This window comes from Monodelphis domestica, chromosome 1 (assembly GCF_027887165.1).
Source record: "Monodelphis domestica isolate mMonDom1 chromosome 1, mMonDom1.pri, whole genome shotgun sequence".
NCBI lineage: Eukaryota > Metazoa > Chordata > Mammalia > Didelphimorphia > Didelphidae > Monodelphis > Monodelphis domestica.
In genome coordinates, this window is record NC_077227.1 from 282,621,072 (window position 1) to 282,634,739 (window position 13,668).

Consider the following 13,668-nt stretch of genomic DNA (forward strand, 5'->3'; position numbering starts at 1 on the left):
ACAGATATTTCCTCGTTGTCTATACTGACTTTTATCAAGATGTAATTACCTTCCCTATCTCTTTTAACTAGATTTATTTTTACTTTGACTTTGTCAGATATCATGATTGTGACTCCTGCCTTCTTTTTATCAGTTGATGCCCAATAGATTTGGCTCCATCCTCTTTCACCCTATGCATATCTACCTTCCTCGTGTGTGTTTCTTGCAGACAGCATGTGGTAGGGTTTTGGATTCTAATCCACTCTGCTATTCACTTGCGTTTTATGGGTGAGTTCATTCCATTCACATTCAGAGTTATGATTACTAGCTGTGTATTTCCCAGCATTTTGATTTCTACTCCTGGTCTTGCCTTTTCTTCTTTCACTATTTCCTTCTATACCAATGTTTGTTTTTAATCAGTCCCCCTATTTCCCACCCTTATTTTACTTCCCTTTCTACCCCTTCCCTTCTTATCCCCCCCCTTATTTTCCCTGTAATCTTCCTAAAATTACCCCCCCACCCTCTCCCTCCCTTGTACTGCTTCCCTCCCCAACAGTCCGTTTGTTACCCTTCTACTCCCCTATACAGTGCAAATCTGTTCTTTGCCCCAATGGACTGGATTATTCTTCCCTCTTTGGGTAAAGTTCAAAGCACGTAGGAGTTGAATATTTCCTATCTCCATCCTCTTTACCCTTCCAGTGTATTGATGTTCTCCCCCCTCCTGTCATGAGCTTCTTTGTGATGTATAAATTTACCCCCATTTGTTTCTTTTCCCATTTCTTTTAGTATTAACCTTGTTTTTTTTTCTCATACACACACACACATTTTTGTATGCATACATCTATATACCTATTTATACCTTGTCCTTTCCTTCTATACAGTTTGTTACTGTTCCCTCTAAGTATAATTCTTCTAGTTACCCAGGTGATAACAAGTTTTTTAGAGTTACCAATGACTTTTCTTACAGGGATACATATCATTTTAACTTATTGGGTCTCTTAAAATTTTTTTTTGCATTGTTTTGTTTTGTTTTTCTTTTTTTCCTCTTTTTTAATTACCTTTTGATGATTCTCTTGAGTGCTGTGCTTGGTCATCAAATTTTCTGTTCAAGTCTGGTCTTTTCTTTACAAATTCTTGGAATTCTTCTATTTTGTTGAATGACCATACTTTCCCCTGCAAGAATATAGTCAGTTTTTCTGGGTAGTTGATTCTTGGTTGTAGACCTAATTCCCTTGCTTTCCAGAATATCATATTCCATGCCTTTCAGTCCTTTGGTGTGGATGCAACCAGATCCTGTGTTATCCTCACTGTGGTTCCGTGGTATCTGAATGACTTCTTGGCAGCTTGTAATATCTTTTCTTTGGTCTGATATTTCTTGAATTTGGCTATAACATTCCTGGGTGTTGTCAGTTGGGGATTAAGTACAGGAGGTGATCTGTGGATTCTTTCAATCTCTTCTTTTCCCTCTTATTCTAGGATATTGGGGCAGTTTTCTTGAATAATTTCCTGTAGTATTATGTCCAGGCTTTTTGTTTGTCATGGTCTTCTGGTAGACCAATGATTCTTAAATTGTCTCTCCTCAAATGATTTTCTAAATCCTCTGTTTTGTGAATGAGATGCTTCATATTTTCCTCAATTTTTTTTATTCTTTTTGTTTTGTTTTATAGTGTCCTGCTGCCTTGTGAGGTCACTTAATTCCAATTGTTGTATTCTGGTTCTTAAAGACTGGATTTCATCACTGGCTTTTTGGTCATCCTTTTCCTTCTGGTCTCATTTTCTTTGGAGGTCATCTTTCATCTTCTCTGCCTCATCTTTCATCTCCTTTGCCTCATTTTCCTGCTGGTTGATTTTGGCTTTCAAGACACCATTTTCTCGTTTTAGTTCAAGTGCCTCTGTTAGATGACTTATCTTAGTTTTTAAGTTCTTTTCCCAATTGTCTTCAGCCTCTCTTAATTGTGTTTTGAGTTCTTCCAAAGCCTGTATCCAATTCGCTGGGATTTCTGATTTATTGTTTTCTGATCCCTCCCCCTCTGTTCCGTTGATTGTGTAGAAGGTGTCTATTATAATTTCTTTCTTCTTTTTCTGCTGTTTGCTCATATTTGCCCCTTCTTTGCTCCCTGTATTTGTCTGTGCTCTTGTTCCTCTCACTTTTTTTTTGGTTTTGGGGCTTTCTGCCAGTCTCCCCTCTTGGAGCTTTGTCAGACCTCTCAGTGAAGTCTCTGAGGGAGGAGTTTGAGCTTCCCTGTCCTCTGGAGGCTTTTGATGGGATTAAGTTCAGCTGTGTTGTACTCTAAGTGCTCTGGGGCCAAAACCTTATGGAAGGCTGGAGCCAAATGGAAGGTCTCAGCCACCCAGGCTCTCTCCAGTTCTCTCCAGCTGCTTCCCACCACCTGTGTTCGATGCTCTGAACCTGGCATAGCTCTGCTCGCATGGTACACTCTCTAGTCCAGTGCCTTTGCTCGTCCAGAGGTTCCTGTCCTTGTTGGAGGCCGAGCACTCTGGGGGGGAGGGGTCCTGGCCTCCCTGAGCTCTGAGGACTCCTGATGGGATTAAATTCAACTGGTTTGGGGTAGATGTGCCTGGAAGCAAAAACCTCCAGTATGGCTGGAAGCAAATGGAAGGGCTAGCCATCCAGGCTGCCAGCTCTTTCATCTCTCTTCAACTGCTTCCCTGCCACCTGTGCCTCTGAGCCTGGCACAGCCTTACCCACAAGGCACACCCTCTAGATCAGCACCTTTGCCTTCTCAGAGGTTCCCATTGCCGCTGGGGGATCAGCGCTCTGGGTGGGGAGGGAGGGGTCTTGTAACCTTCCTTCTGCCTTCCCCTTAAACCCAACTGTTCTCAGATTCTGGCTTTTGGGGGGGTGGTGTACCTTTTGGATTGAGTCCACAGGAGGGTTCTTTGCCTCTATTTTGTTGTGAGGTTTGATTTTCAGTCCTCTAGGAACATTCAGTTTGTGATCAGTAAGGAAGGGTATTCAGAGGTCTGAACTATTGCTTCTCCTAAGCTGTCATCTTAGGTAAGTTACAGCTCTTCTGTTTTAGAACCAATACTTAGCACTGATTTTAAGGTGGAAGGTAAGGGTTAAAAAAAAGTGAGAAAAAAAGAAACAAAGGGATAAGGAAGTTTGTCCAAGAATTAAGTATGATCCTGATGTAATTTAAGAGGTATAAGAGGAAATTTAGTTTCCCCCTAGCTCAATTGATAATGAGGTAATGGAGTGTTAATTTATTAACAAAGTGTTAACTCCTGGTGATCCCTTTATGAGGTATGGACAAATAAGTCCCTTGAGTAAATAAAAGGGAGCCAGCTCATTGGGCAAGAAAAAAATTGAACATGCCTTTGTAGGGCGTTAAATATCTAAGCCCTCTAGGCAGTTATTGAGTTTGAAGGAGTGGAAGTTTTCCTAAATGCTTTGTGAAGGAGATGAGGGGGGGGTCTTCCCCTACTCCCACTTCCCAATTAACTTTGGCATCTAGCAACTAATTATCTAGAGGGAAACACTTCACTTAGCAGTTGGAGAGTTCATCAGGTTGAAAGTTTAAAGTTGAGGGAAGAAGTACAATATACATATTATTGCATAATACAATATTACACATTTTATACAACATACAAACAAGGAGGAAGGGGTATGGGGTAACTGCTAACAAAATGAAAGATTACACATAACAATTGCATACAGAAATACATTTTATTCCACAGAGAACCAGGAGGGGAAGGGAAATAGGGAAGCTAAAGGTAGGGGTAGATTGGAGGGTAGATTAAGGGAGAGAATTTGTTTTTGTTCAGTTGTTTCAATTGTGGCATATGCTTCATGACCCCATTTTGGTGCCATTTTATTGTCCAGCTTATTCTACATATGAGGAAATTGAAACCAAAAGGACTAAGTGACTTGTCCAGGGTCATAAGTGTCTTGAGGACAGATTTGAACTCAAATCTTCCTGACTCCAGGTCTGGCACTTTATCTACTGCACCACCAATTTGTCCAAGGAAGCTACGCAAAACAAATTGTAACTTATCTAAGGATGTGAAAAAATATTTATAGCTATTTTTGTGGTTATCAAAGAACTGGAAATTGAGGAGGTGCTCATCAATTGCAGAATGACTAAACAAAATATAGTATATTATAGTGATGGAGTGCTGATGTATTGTAAGAAACTATAAGGAGACAGTTTCATAGAAACCTAGGAAGACTAGTATGAGTTAATGCAGAATGAAGTGAGCTAAAGATAATAATTTATACAAAGATAACTGTGTTGTCAGAGCAGGCTACCCACCTCCTGATAGAGAGATGAAGGACTAAGAATGCAGAATGAGACATATACTTTTGGACATAGACAATGTGGAAATTTGTTTTGCTTAACTATACATGTTTTTGTTTGTTTGTTTTTTAAAAACCTTACCTTCCATCTTGGAATCAATACTGTGTATTGGTTCCAAGGCAGAAGAGTGGTAAGGGCTAGGCAATGGAGGTCAAATGACTTGCCCAGAGTCACACAGCTGGGAAGTGTCTGAGGTCACATTTGAATCCAGGACCTCCCGTCTCTAGGCCTGACTCTCAATCCATTGAGCCACCCAGCTGCCCCATATACATGTTCTTAATAGGGGTTTTGTTTTTCTTCCTCATTTGGGAGGTGGTAAGGTGTGGGATGGAGAGAAGATGGATTTCTTCTGTTTGAAAAATAATAACATTTACTTTTTTAAAAGACACAGTTGAACCACACTCCAGACAGACATGGCTACAAAAATTGTATCTCTCTAGGGAAGAATCTTTTTCAATGAATAGGACCCTTGGAGTAGGAGCAGAAGAGAAAGCTGACTATGTTCTCAAGAGAGAGACAGACATGGCAAGGGAGAGTTGAACTGTGGAGAGGAGATGTGACATCAACTGGAAACTGTGTGAAGTACAAAAAGAGAAGGCACTTCTAGGCTCTTCAGTGCCAACAGTTGTGAAGGCCCCACTGCCACTGTGCTCTAAATTTCTAATAACTCAAATGTGATTTGCATATATTTATGGGAAAGTGAGCTTCAGGCTTATGAGGGAGAAATGTTTGGCAGATATTATTCCTACTATGACATTTTCATCAATACTTTTGCTAAGCGTGAAATGATTTTTTCCCCCTGTTGCTTGATCATTTAAGGGGAGGGATACCATTAGGGACTTGTGAACTATATATACATATAGTGTTAGGAGTGGAGCCCTACAGGATTACCCTCTCTAGAATCTAAGAATGGCAACCACTCCCTAGGGAGGTACCTCAGAAGGGTGTTTCTGAGTCTAACGGTTTTTGAAGGGAGGGTAAGGAGAGAGGGTACTGGGAAAGCCTTGTAAAAGGAAAGAGTAGGAACTTGGAGGTTGAAGAAGGAAAGGGAAGAAATGAAAAGAGGGAAGCTGAGTGTTTTTAAAGATTATACTTAGAGTAGGAGAGAAAAAAGAGAAGAGGATGTTATTGGCGGTGTGGCTTAGGGATAGAGCTAAAAAGTTTGGGTTCTGACATAATGGTCCAAGTAAAGACTTTCTCATTTCAAATCAAAGGGGGTAATCACACTAGTTCAGGCAAAAGTATTCTAGGAAATAAGAGGGGACATTTTATATGAGAGGAGGTAGGTGGGAGAGCCTCAAGGTTGGAGGGGGTGGCAGAGAGAGTGGTCTAGAAATGCTGGGCTCTGCAGCTTGCTCACATTCTGAAATTTTCATATCCTGAAAAACATGCAGATTATTTCAGCCATAAGCCTATCTGGGAAATGAGGTGGAAGGTTGGAGGAAAGTTTTTCAAGAAAATTTAAAGGTAAGATTAAGAGGAAAGGTGAAGTTGGGGAATGAGAAATTAGAAACAGGATGTGTAAAAGAGAGGAGTTGCTGTAAGGTAAGATGAGTTACCCTACATTTCTGATCTTCAGTCTTTGATGTGGGACCCTATCATGAACATGCTATATCCAACCTCCCTGTTCCCTAGTCTGACCCTCTGATCCCCTCCGTCAATATTTAAGAGTAAATACCAGGCCATCCTCTTTCAACATAAAATTGGGGGGGGGGGGGAGAGGGGAGGAAAAAAACAGAATGGAGTGTTACTAAAATAACACCACCTCTGAAGTGAGATTCGGAAGTCTCATTTAACTCTGAAACCTTCCTGGTATTCTGCTACCTCTGTTGGCCTCATGATTCTTCAGGGAAGCAAGGTATGAAAGCAATGGCTTTGCACAAGAGGGAATGAAAAGCTCCTGATCCCAACCAGACATCCCTTTGGCAAAGTCGGCATTCTTCCCCAATAAAATCCTGTTGAATTGGAGGTCTCTCTTCCTCCTCCTTTCCAATCTCAGTCTCCTTCCGACCTCAGTTTTTTCATCTGTAAAATTAAATTCAGACACATTGATCAAACATCTACTTTTAGGACACAACCTGGAGATTCAATGAAGAAAACTATTAGTCTGACCTCTAGGGTCCCAGTCTTACTGGTATGTGTGTGACTTGTACACAGATAGGAGGCAGTTAGGTAGTGCAGATAGAGTACTGGGCCTGATGTTAGTAAGATAGAGTTCAAATACAGCCTCAGACACTAGTTGTATGACCAGGGACAAGTCACTTAATTGCCTTCGTTTCCTCAATTGTAAAATAGGAATAATAATCGCATCTAAGTACCTGACAGGGTGATTATGAGAATCAAATGAGATAATATACATAAAGTGCTTAACACAGTGATCTGGCACATAGTGGGTGCTATATAAAATGCTTATTCTCTCCTTCCCCAATAATAAGTGTTATCAAAGAAGATGCCGACAAAATGCTGTAGCAGAATGAGGGGGTTGGAAGAGTTAAAATTACTCTGAGGTACTTTCTGGTTCCAACATTCCATGACTCAGTGCCCAAAAAGCAGCCCCTCCAAACACCCCCTGCAAACTTTGCTCTTTGGAAGGAATGTCTCCTTGCCACCTGTCTTGCCCCTCTGAGGACCATGGCAAACTCATGGAGTCCCGGTTCGCCAAATCATAGGGTCTTGGGGAGAGGGTTTGGAGATGATGTGTTCCTTTGTAAGGGCCAGACTCGTGGTCTGAAGGGCATTAGGACCGTGAGGATCTCTTCCACTCTCCTTCTATCTCTTCCCCCCACCCCCTCCACCTCGCTCCTTTTTCTGCTCTGCAGGACTGAGCAGTGAGACAAGAGCTAAAACAAACAGCTGTGACTGAGAGAGCCAGCCAAAGCTCGAAGGAACAGAAAACCCTGTTCGTACTGCACCCCCACCCCCACTCCTTTCACCATCCGCCCTCGCCTCTCCCCCAACATCCCCTCCTCCACCCTCTACTCACCCCAATCTACCAAGCCAGCTCTTTCTTAATTACTCCAGGTTCCCAGACAGCACTGGGGTCCTCAATATGAGAAGGATCCGCGCTAATGCCATCGCTATCCTGACGGTCGCCTGGATCTTAGGCACTTTCTATTACTTATGGCACGACAACAAATCCCACTCAGCATCCTCCAGCCGATCTCCGAGCAGCAGCGGAGGTGGCAGGAACGGACAGAGACCAGCTGGTAGGCTGGAACTCCACAGAGAAGACCGGACTATTCCCCTCATTGTGAGTAAAACCCCGTTGGCAAGAGGGGCGAGATAGATCCCCGTCTCTCTCCTCACTCCCTCTTTAGGTTCATTCCATTCTCCACTCCTCCCGCCGCCCCCAGCCCCCGGCAGAATGTCTGAGAGATTGCGTGGAGCCGGGCGGTCCCAGTGCGAGGTGCTATCCCAAGGGACCGCCGGGCCCCGTTTGACAAGAGAGCTAGTGTGGGCGGGGGCAGCTGCGAGCTTTGCCTGGACATCTTTGTATATATTGGAGAATTCCTGCCCGTTGTTATGGCAACATTTACAATGATGGAAAGGGGCTGGGCCTGGGGACGAGGGGGAAAGGGAGAATTGTGTATGTGTGTGTGTGTGTCTGTGTGTGTGTGTGTGTGTGTGTGTCTGTGTGTTGGGGGCGGGGGTGGTAAGGGTGGCTCAAAGCAGGGACACTGCCACCTTCTTTGAAGGGAAGAGTGACAAGAGAATGGGGGAGGGGGCGAGGAGGAGAATTGATAGGCTGGAGAGAAAAGTGTCTTGCGAGTTTGGCGGGCCAGACTTGCACTGGTTGCTGCTGCTCGGGTGAGGGATGTGGCAGCTCTCCCAGGCGCAGAGAGGAGGGAGGGGGAGACTGGGGGACGGGACGAGCGCTGCGCGCCTCCTTGGCTGCCGGCAGAATTTTGGCTGGGCTCGCTCTCTTCAGACGCTGGCTGCAATGGGGCAAGATCCGATTGAAGCACCAGCAGCCCAGGCCTGAGCCCAGGGGAGGAGAGGGATGTTCCATGCGTGAAGTTGACTCCGGGCTCCAGAGGCCCTGCCAGGCTGAGCGATTAGATCGCAGCAAGGATGCCATCCCATTTGCCTGTCTAGTTGGGTCTCTAGAACGTTTGGCTCCTGCTTGTTTGCAGGATCGAGCCCAGCAAACTCGAACATCCTTTTCTGGGTCCCTTTCCTCCCCATTCACTCGCAACTTTTCCCTGCTTCTGCAGAGACCTATTCCACAGTATTTCAACCACCCCCCCCCCCAACTGCCGTGTGTGGGTGTGGGTGCCTGCGTGCGTCTGTTTAATGAGGAGGGTGATGGTCTCTTCGTGCTCATTCCTCTTTCCTTCAGGTTCTCAGCTGGATGGAACTGGATGGGCAAGAATTTTTGACTTTGAATCCTCGACTTTCTCTCTCTTCCTCCTCTGAGAAGTCTTGGGGGGCGCCCACGGGTTGCAGCAGTGTGAGATTGTGTGCGTGTGTGCCTGTGTGCCTGTGTGTAGCTACTCCACATGATTCACTCCACCGGAGGTCAGACCTGAAACGTCAAAGGAAACTTAGATACAATGGCAGCATGGCCTAGACTGGAGGGAGGACCCGGTGAGGGTGAGTCAGGACTTCGAGGGGATGCTGTCCCTAGCTCCATTTCCTCCGCTTGACCTCCCTCTAAGCCCTTTGTTAGTGTAGAGACTTTAGTTGACCTACGGAGGCATCCAATGACCCCCTCGACCTCATGGACTCTGTGTCATCTGGCATAATGTGCTGAAGAGCCAAACACATTTGTGGAAAAATCAGGCTTTCCCTCCACTCTAACACACAAACTAAATCTCTCTCTCTCTCTCTCTCTCTCTCTCTCTCTCTCTCTCTCTCTCTCTCTCTCTCTCTCTCTCTCTCTCTCTCTCTCTCTCTCTCTCTCCCTCCCTCCCTCCCTCCCTCCTTATATATTTCTGTGTTTTGGAAACCTTAAGAGGAAGGGGGAGGGGCACAGGAGTAGTGGAAATGAGAACTAAAAAGATAGGTTAAGGAAAGAACTAGGAACCTAAAGAATCTTGGAAGAATTTTTGCTAAGAGAGGAAGATAGAAACATCTTTTCTGTGAAAAAGGCAACTGGAAGAGAAATTCAAGAAATTTGTGGGAGGTTTAGGTACTGCTGACCTAAAATAGAGAGCAAGGGGGGACAATTTAAAAGTGCTTTGACAATCTTTCCCTTTCCACAGATGCTGTAGGTATTTTTCCATTTAAACAAATAACAGTAATCTAGATTTTGAGGCATGGGGAGGAGGGAGAACACATGGTAGACAAGTTCTCTGAATGTGATTCTCCCTTCATAGATTGGTTCGTTTACTTGTCTCTTCTGTGGTTGACTTGTTACCCCTCTTTGTACCAGTGTAAGGTGAAAGAATCCCAATACTGATAACTCTATTGATGTTGGTCCTTCTTTGGTGTGTGTGGGAAAAGTTACTAAAAGAAAAATGCATCGGTGTTTGGAATAAAAAAGCCTCAATAGAATCAACCAAAATAGCCTCCAAAGCTACCCCTCCCCCAAATTAGGTCTAATTTTGTTGGACAACATTTGGGACTACTCCTAAGTCCTGGGAGGGAAGGATGTTGGGGAGGGAGGTTGATTCCCAGTCTCTAGTTCTCTCAGCATATAATTTCCATTGGAGACAATAAGTAGTAATGGTGAGATCCTATATCCATTTTCATGATGGTTTGCAGAGAGGAGGAAAGGGGGTAAAGGAGGAAAGAGAAAGAGAAATGTTTCAGCCTTGCTGCTTATGGTCTTGGATTTGGGTCTAGATAAAATTCTTATCTTTTAGGGTTCCTGCTTCTTAGAAGAATTGACCTTGAATTCTACTCTTTTTGTCCCCACCCCTACCCAATGGTTCTTTCAGTTTCCTCTGTCAGGGCAGCCTGGCATCTTGCCCAAGACCTACTGAGAGTCCCTGGATATGCTGTGTTGGATTTTTGATTGGCCAGATTACTTTTTTTAAAATATAAAAACCCTTACTTTCCATCTTGGAATCAATATTGTGTATTGGTTCCAAGGCAGAAGAGTGGTAAGGGCCAGGCAATGGGGGTCAAGTGACTTGTCCAGGGTCACATAGCTGGGAAATGTCTGAGGCCAGATTTGAACCTAGGACCTCCCATCTCTAGGCTTGGCTCTCAATCCACTGAGCTACCCAGCTGCCCCCTGGCCAGGGGAAAGAGTTTATAATGGATAGAGTTTCTCTAATTCCCTTAAGTTAAGGTCAGATTGGAGAAAGCTTTAAATTTGCTGTTACAAGATGGATAGATATAGAGGGACTGGCTAGAAAATGGGTTTTTTAAATTGAGAGCATTAAAAAAAACGATTGGGAAAGATTAAAAGAGTCAAGGGGAAAAGGAGGCTGAATTTACAAGATATTGGAGAGTCTTCTCCAAACAGTGATCTCTAATATTTTCTGAATTCATTCACTTATTTATTAATACATTCATTCAGCAACAAATATTTATAATGCTAATTTCCTGAACTACTCCTTTGACACCAGTTACCATACTGCCTCACCACATCTCTTGTATTGTCTGTTTTGCTGTTCAGTTTCCATGGGTGGAGAACATATATTCTATTTACCTCACCAGCTTAAATGAATGGGATGATAAAGATCCAAGAGAATTCACTTTCTTGGTGTAGGTATGATATAGAGAATGAAAACTGAAGGCAGAGAGGATGGAAAATAACAGGCAAATTTGAGGTGTTTGAAGTGGAGGGGAGGTAATAAATGAGAGAGCAAGCACCCCTTGGTGCTCAATTTTGGATGATCTCTGTTGATCCCCCACTCTCCTGTTACTCTGCTTTCCATTTCAGACTCATCACACTTGAACTGATTTTATGAAGCTCTTTTCTCTGTTTCTTCTAGATCTTTGGAGTTAATCAGATAATCAGATAAATAATACCAGCATGTCTTACAAGTTGCAGATATAGCAAAGTTTTTTCTCTCCCTGAAGTTTGGAAACCACTTGATTCCATTCTCTGTCTCCAAATTATTTCCCTGGCTAGTTAAGTTGAAATACTTCATGAGGGTGTTTCAGACTCATTCAGCTATAGTTAGAGGCAGAGAAAATGTAGCAGTCATTATTGCCTTCCAGGAAGAAGTACAAAAATGTTCCAAATACCTAGTAAGAGAGAGAGTTTATCCTTGTATCTCTTCTAGCATCCAGCAAAGTGTATCATACAAAGTAGGTACTTAATAAAAGTTAAATGAATGCCAGAATGAATGATTGAATAAATTGGATTTGCAACCTATTTTTATTTTAAACTTAATAGCATGTTCCTGATGTCTGGGTTCCCATTTTCTCAGTATTACTCCTTTCTATTAACTGGCCGATAGGAATCTCAGTCTATCTCAGTTTTCTCCAAGTAAAATGAGGATAATAATAGCATCTACTTCACAGGGTTGTTGTGAGGATTAAATGAGATATTTGCAAAGTGCTTAGTAAAGTATCTGACACATAGTAGCTGCTTAATAAATGTTTGTTTCCCCTCCAAATCCTACCCCACCCCCATATGAAATCACTAACTGAAGTTTTGGGTTTCTAAATAGATTAGTTTTGACTTTTTATCTATATGAGAGCCAAAGGGAGAAATAGGCATTGTTTCTTTGGAGGTAACCCAGAATATTATAATATTTGGGACTTTGCTATAACATAATTTGCAAATTAATTAGATAGCTAGGTGGTACAGCAGATAAAACATGAGATTCTTGTAGTCAGAAAGAACTGAATCCTACCTCAGACAGTTACTAATTGTGTGAACTCAGGCAAGTCACATGACCTCTCTGTGCCACAATTTCTTCATTTGAAATATGGGTATGATACTAATAGCACCTTCCCCACCATGCTGTTGTGAGGATACAGTGATTTAATATACGTATGGTGCTTTGCAAACCTTTAAATGGTCTATAAATGCTAGTTATTATTATTATTAAATTATAGCATCTCTATGTTGGAAGGGACTCATAAGTCATCTAATTTTATCCATATCTGAGCAGAGAAGCCCTCCTACAATGTCCATGATAAATCATCATGTAGCCTGTGCTTGAAAAATTTCTAGTTATGGAGAATTTTCTACCAATTGAAATCATCCCACTTTTGTATGGCGGTGATTTTCATTTTTTTTTCCTACTGAAACCTTCACCTCTGCAACCTCCATCCGTGATTCCTGGCACTGTTTGTGGGTAATAATACACTTTTCCGCATTACAGTCCTTGGAGAAAGCTTCTCTTCTCTTGGCTAAAGTCTCCATTCCTTCAACCAGCCTCAAATGGGCCGTAATTTAAAGCCCCTTCCCCATTCTCACTCACTCTACTCTGGATCGCCACATAGGCCAGTTCTATGAGTACCTGTCTTGCTCTGAAACCTCTACTTTTATTGATACAGCCTAACCAGCTTCATTAACAAGTCATTCTCTTAACATTTATTAGGCTTAGTCCACTAAAGCTTTGGGACTTTTTTAGATGAGGAATTCATGACCAAGAATTTAAATTCTGACTTTTTATGGACTGGATTCAGTCTTAAGGGTACTTCCAAATGTCTTTTTTTTTTAAATATGTATATTTATTTTTTTAAAAACCTCTTACTTTCTATCTTAGAATCAATACTTTGCATTGATTCCAAGAGAAAAGAGCTGTAAGGGCTAGGCAATAGGGATTAAGTGACTTTCCCAGGGTAATTAACTATGAAATGTCTGAGGCCAAATTTGAATCCAGAACCTCCCTTCTCTAGGCCTGACTCTCAATCCACTGAGCCACCTAGCTGCCACCTAGCTGCCCCCGAATGCTTTTATTTATATTTTCTTTTTTTCTTTGGTCAATTTCAAACATTATTCCTTGGTTACAAAAATCATATTCTATTCCTCCCTCCCCCCCGCCCTTCCCGTAGCTGATGCACAATTCCACATGTGTCCTTGATCAGAACCTATTTCCATGCTGTTGATGTTTGTAATAGGATGTTCATTTAGGGTCTATATCCCCAATCATATCCCCCTTGACCCATGTAATCAAACAGTTGTTTTTCTTCTGTGTTTTTACTCCCACAGTTTTTCCTCTGAATGAGGACAGTGTTCTTTCTGGGTTGTTCATGATCACTGCATTGTCACTAAAGGAGCAGTCCATTACATTTGATTGTACCTCAGTGTATCAGTCTCTGTGTAAAATGTTCTCCTGGTTTTTCTCCTCTCACTCTGCATCAATTCCTGGAGGTGGTTCCAGTTTCCATGGAATTCCTCCACTTTACTATTCCTTTTAGCACAATAGTATTCCATCACAATTTGTTCAGCCATTCCCCAATTGAAGGGCATCCCCTCATTTTCCAATTTTTTGCCACCACAAAGAGCTCAGCT

The 13,668-nt window shown here is 42.6% G+C and overlaps 1 protein-coding gene and 1 long non-coding RNA gene across 3 annotated transcripts in view; one reads left to right on the forward strand and one right to left on the reverse strand.

Annotated features, from left to right (window-relative positions):
• Positions 1-3,651: 3,651 nt before the first annotated feature.
• Positions 3,652-7,422, reverse strand: LOC130456330 (uncharacterized). Its single transcript, XR_008915012.1, has 2 exons — positions 7,285-7,422; positions 3,652-6,326 (listed from the first exon to the last, which is right to left on the reverse strand). It is a non-coding gene; the product is annotated as an uncharacterized LOC130456330 (long non-coding RNA).
• Positions 7,100-13,668, forward strand: part of GALNT16 (polypeptide N-acetylgalactosaminyltransferase 16) — a 131,939-nt gene continuing 125,370 nt past the window's right edge. The window contains exon 1 of one of the 2 annotated variants that reach the window (XM_001378625.5): positions 7,100-7,551. In XM_001378625.5, coding sequence (XP_001378662.2) covers positions 7,351-7,551 — 201 coding nt within the window. In that variant the 5' untranslated portion in view covers positions 7,100-7,350. The remainder of the gene's footprint in view (positions 7,552-13,668) is intronic. The other variant, XM_056810949.1, reaches the window with a different exon arrangement.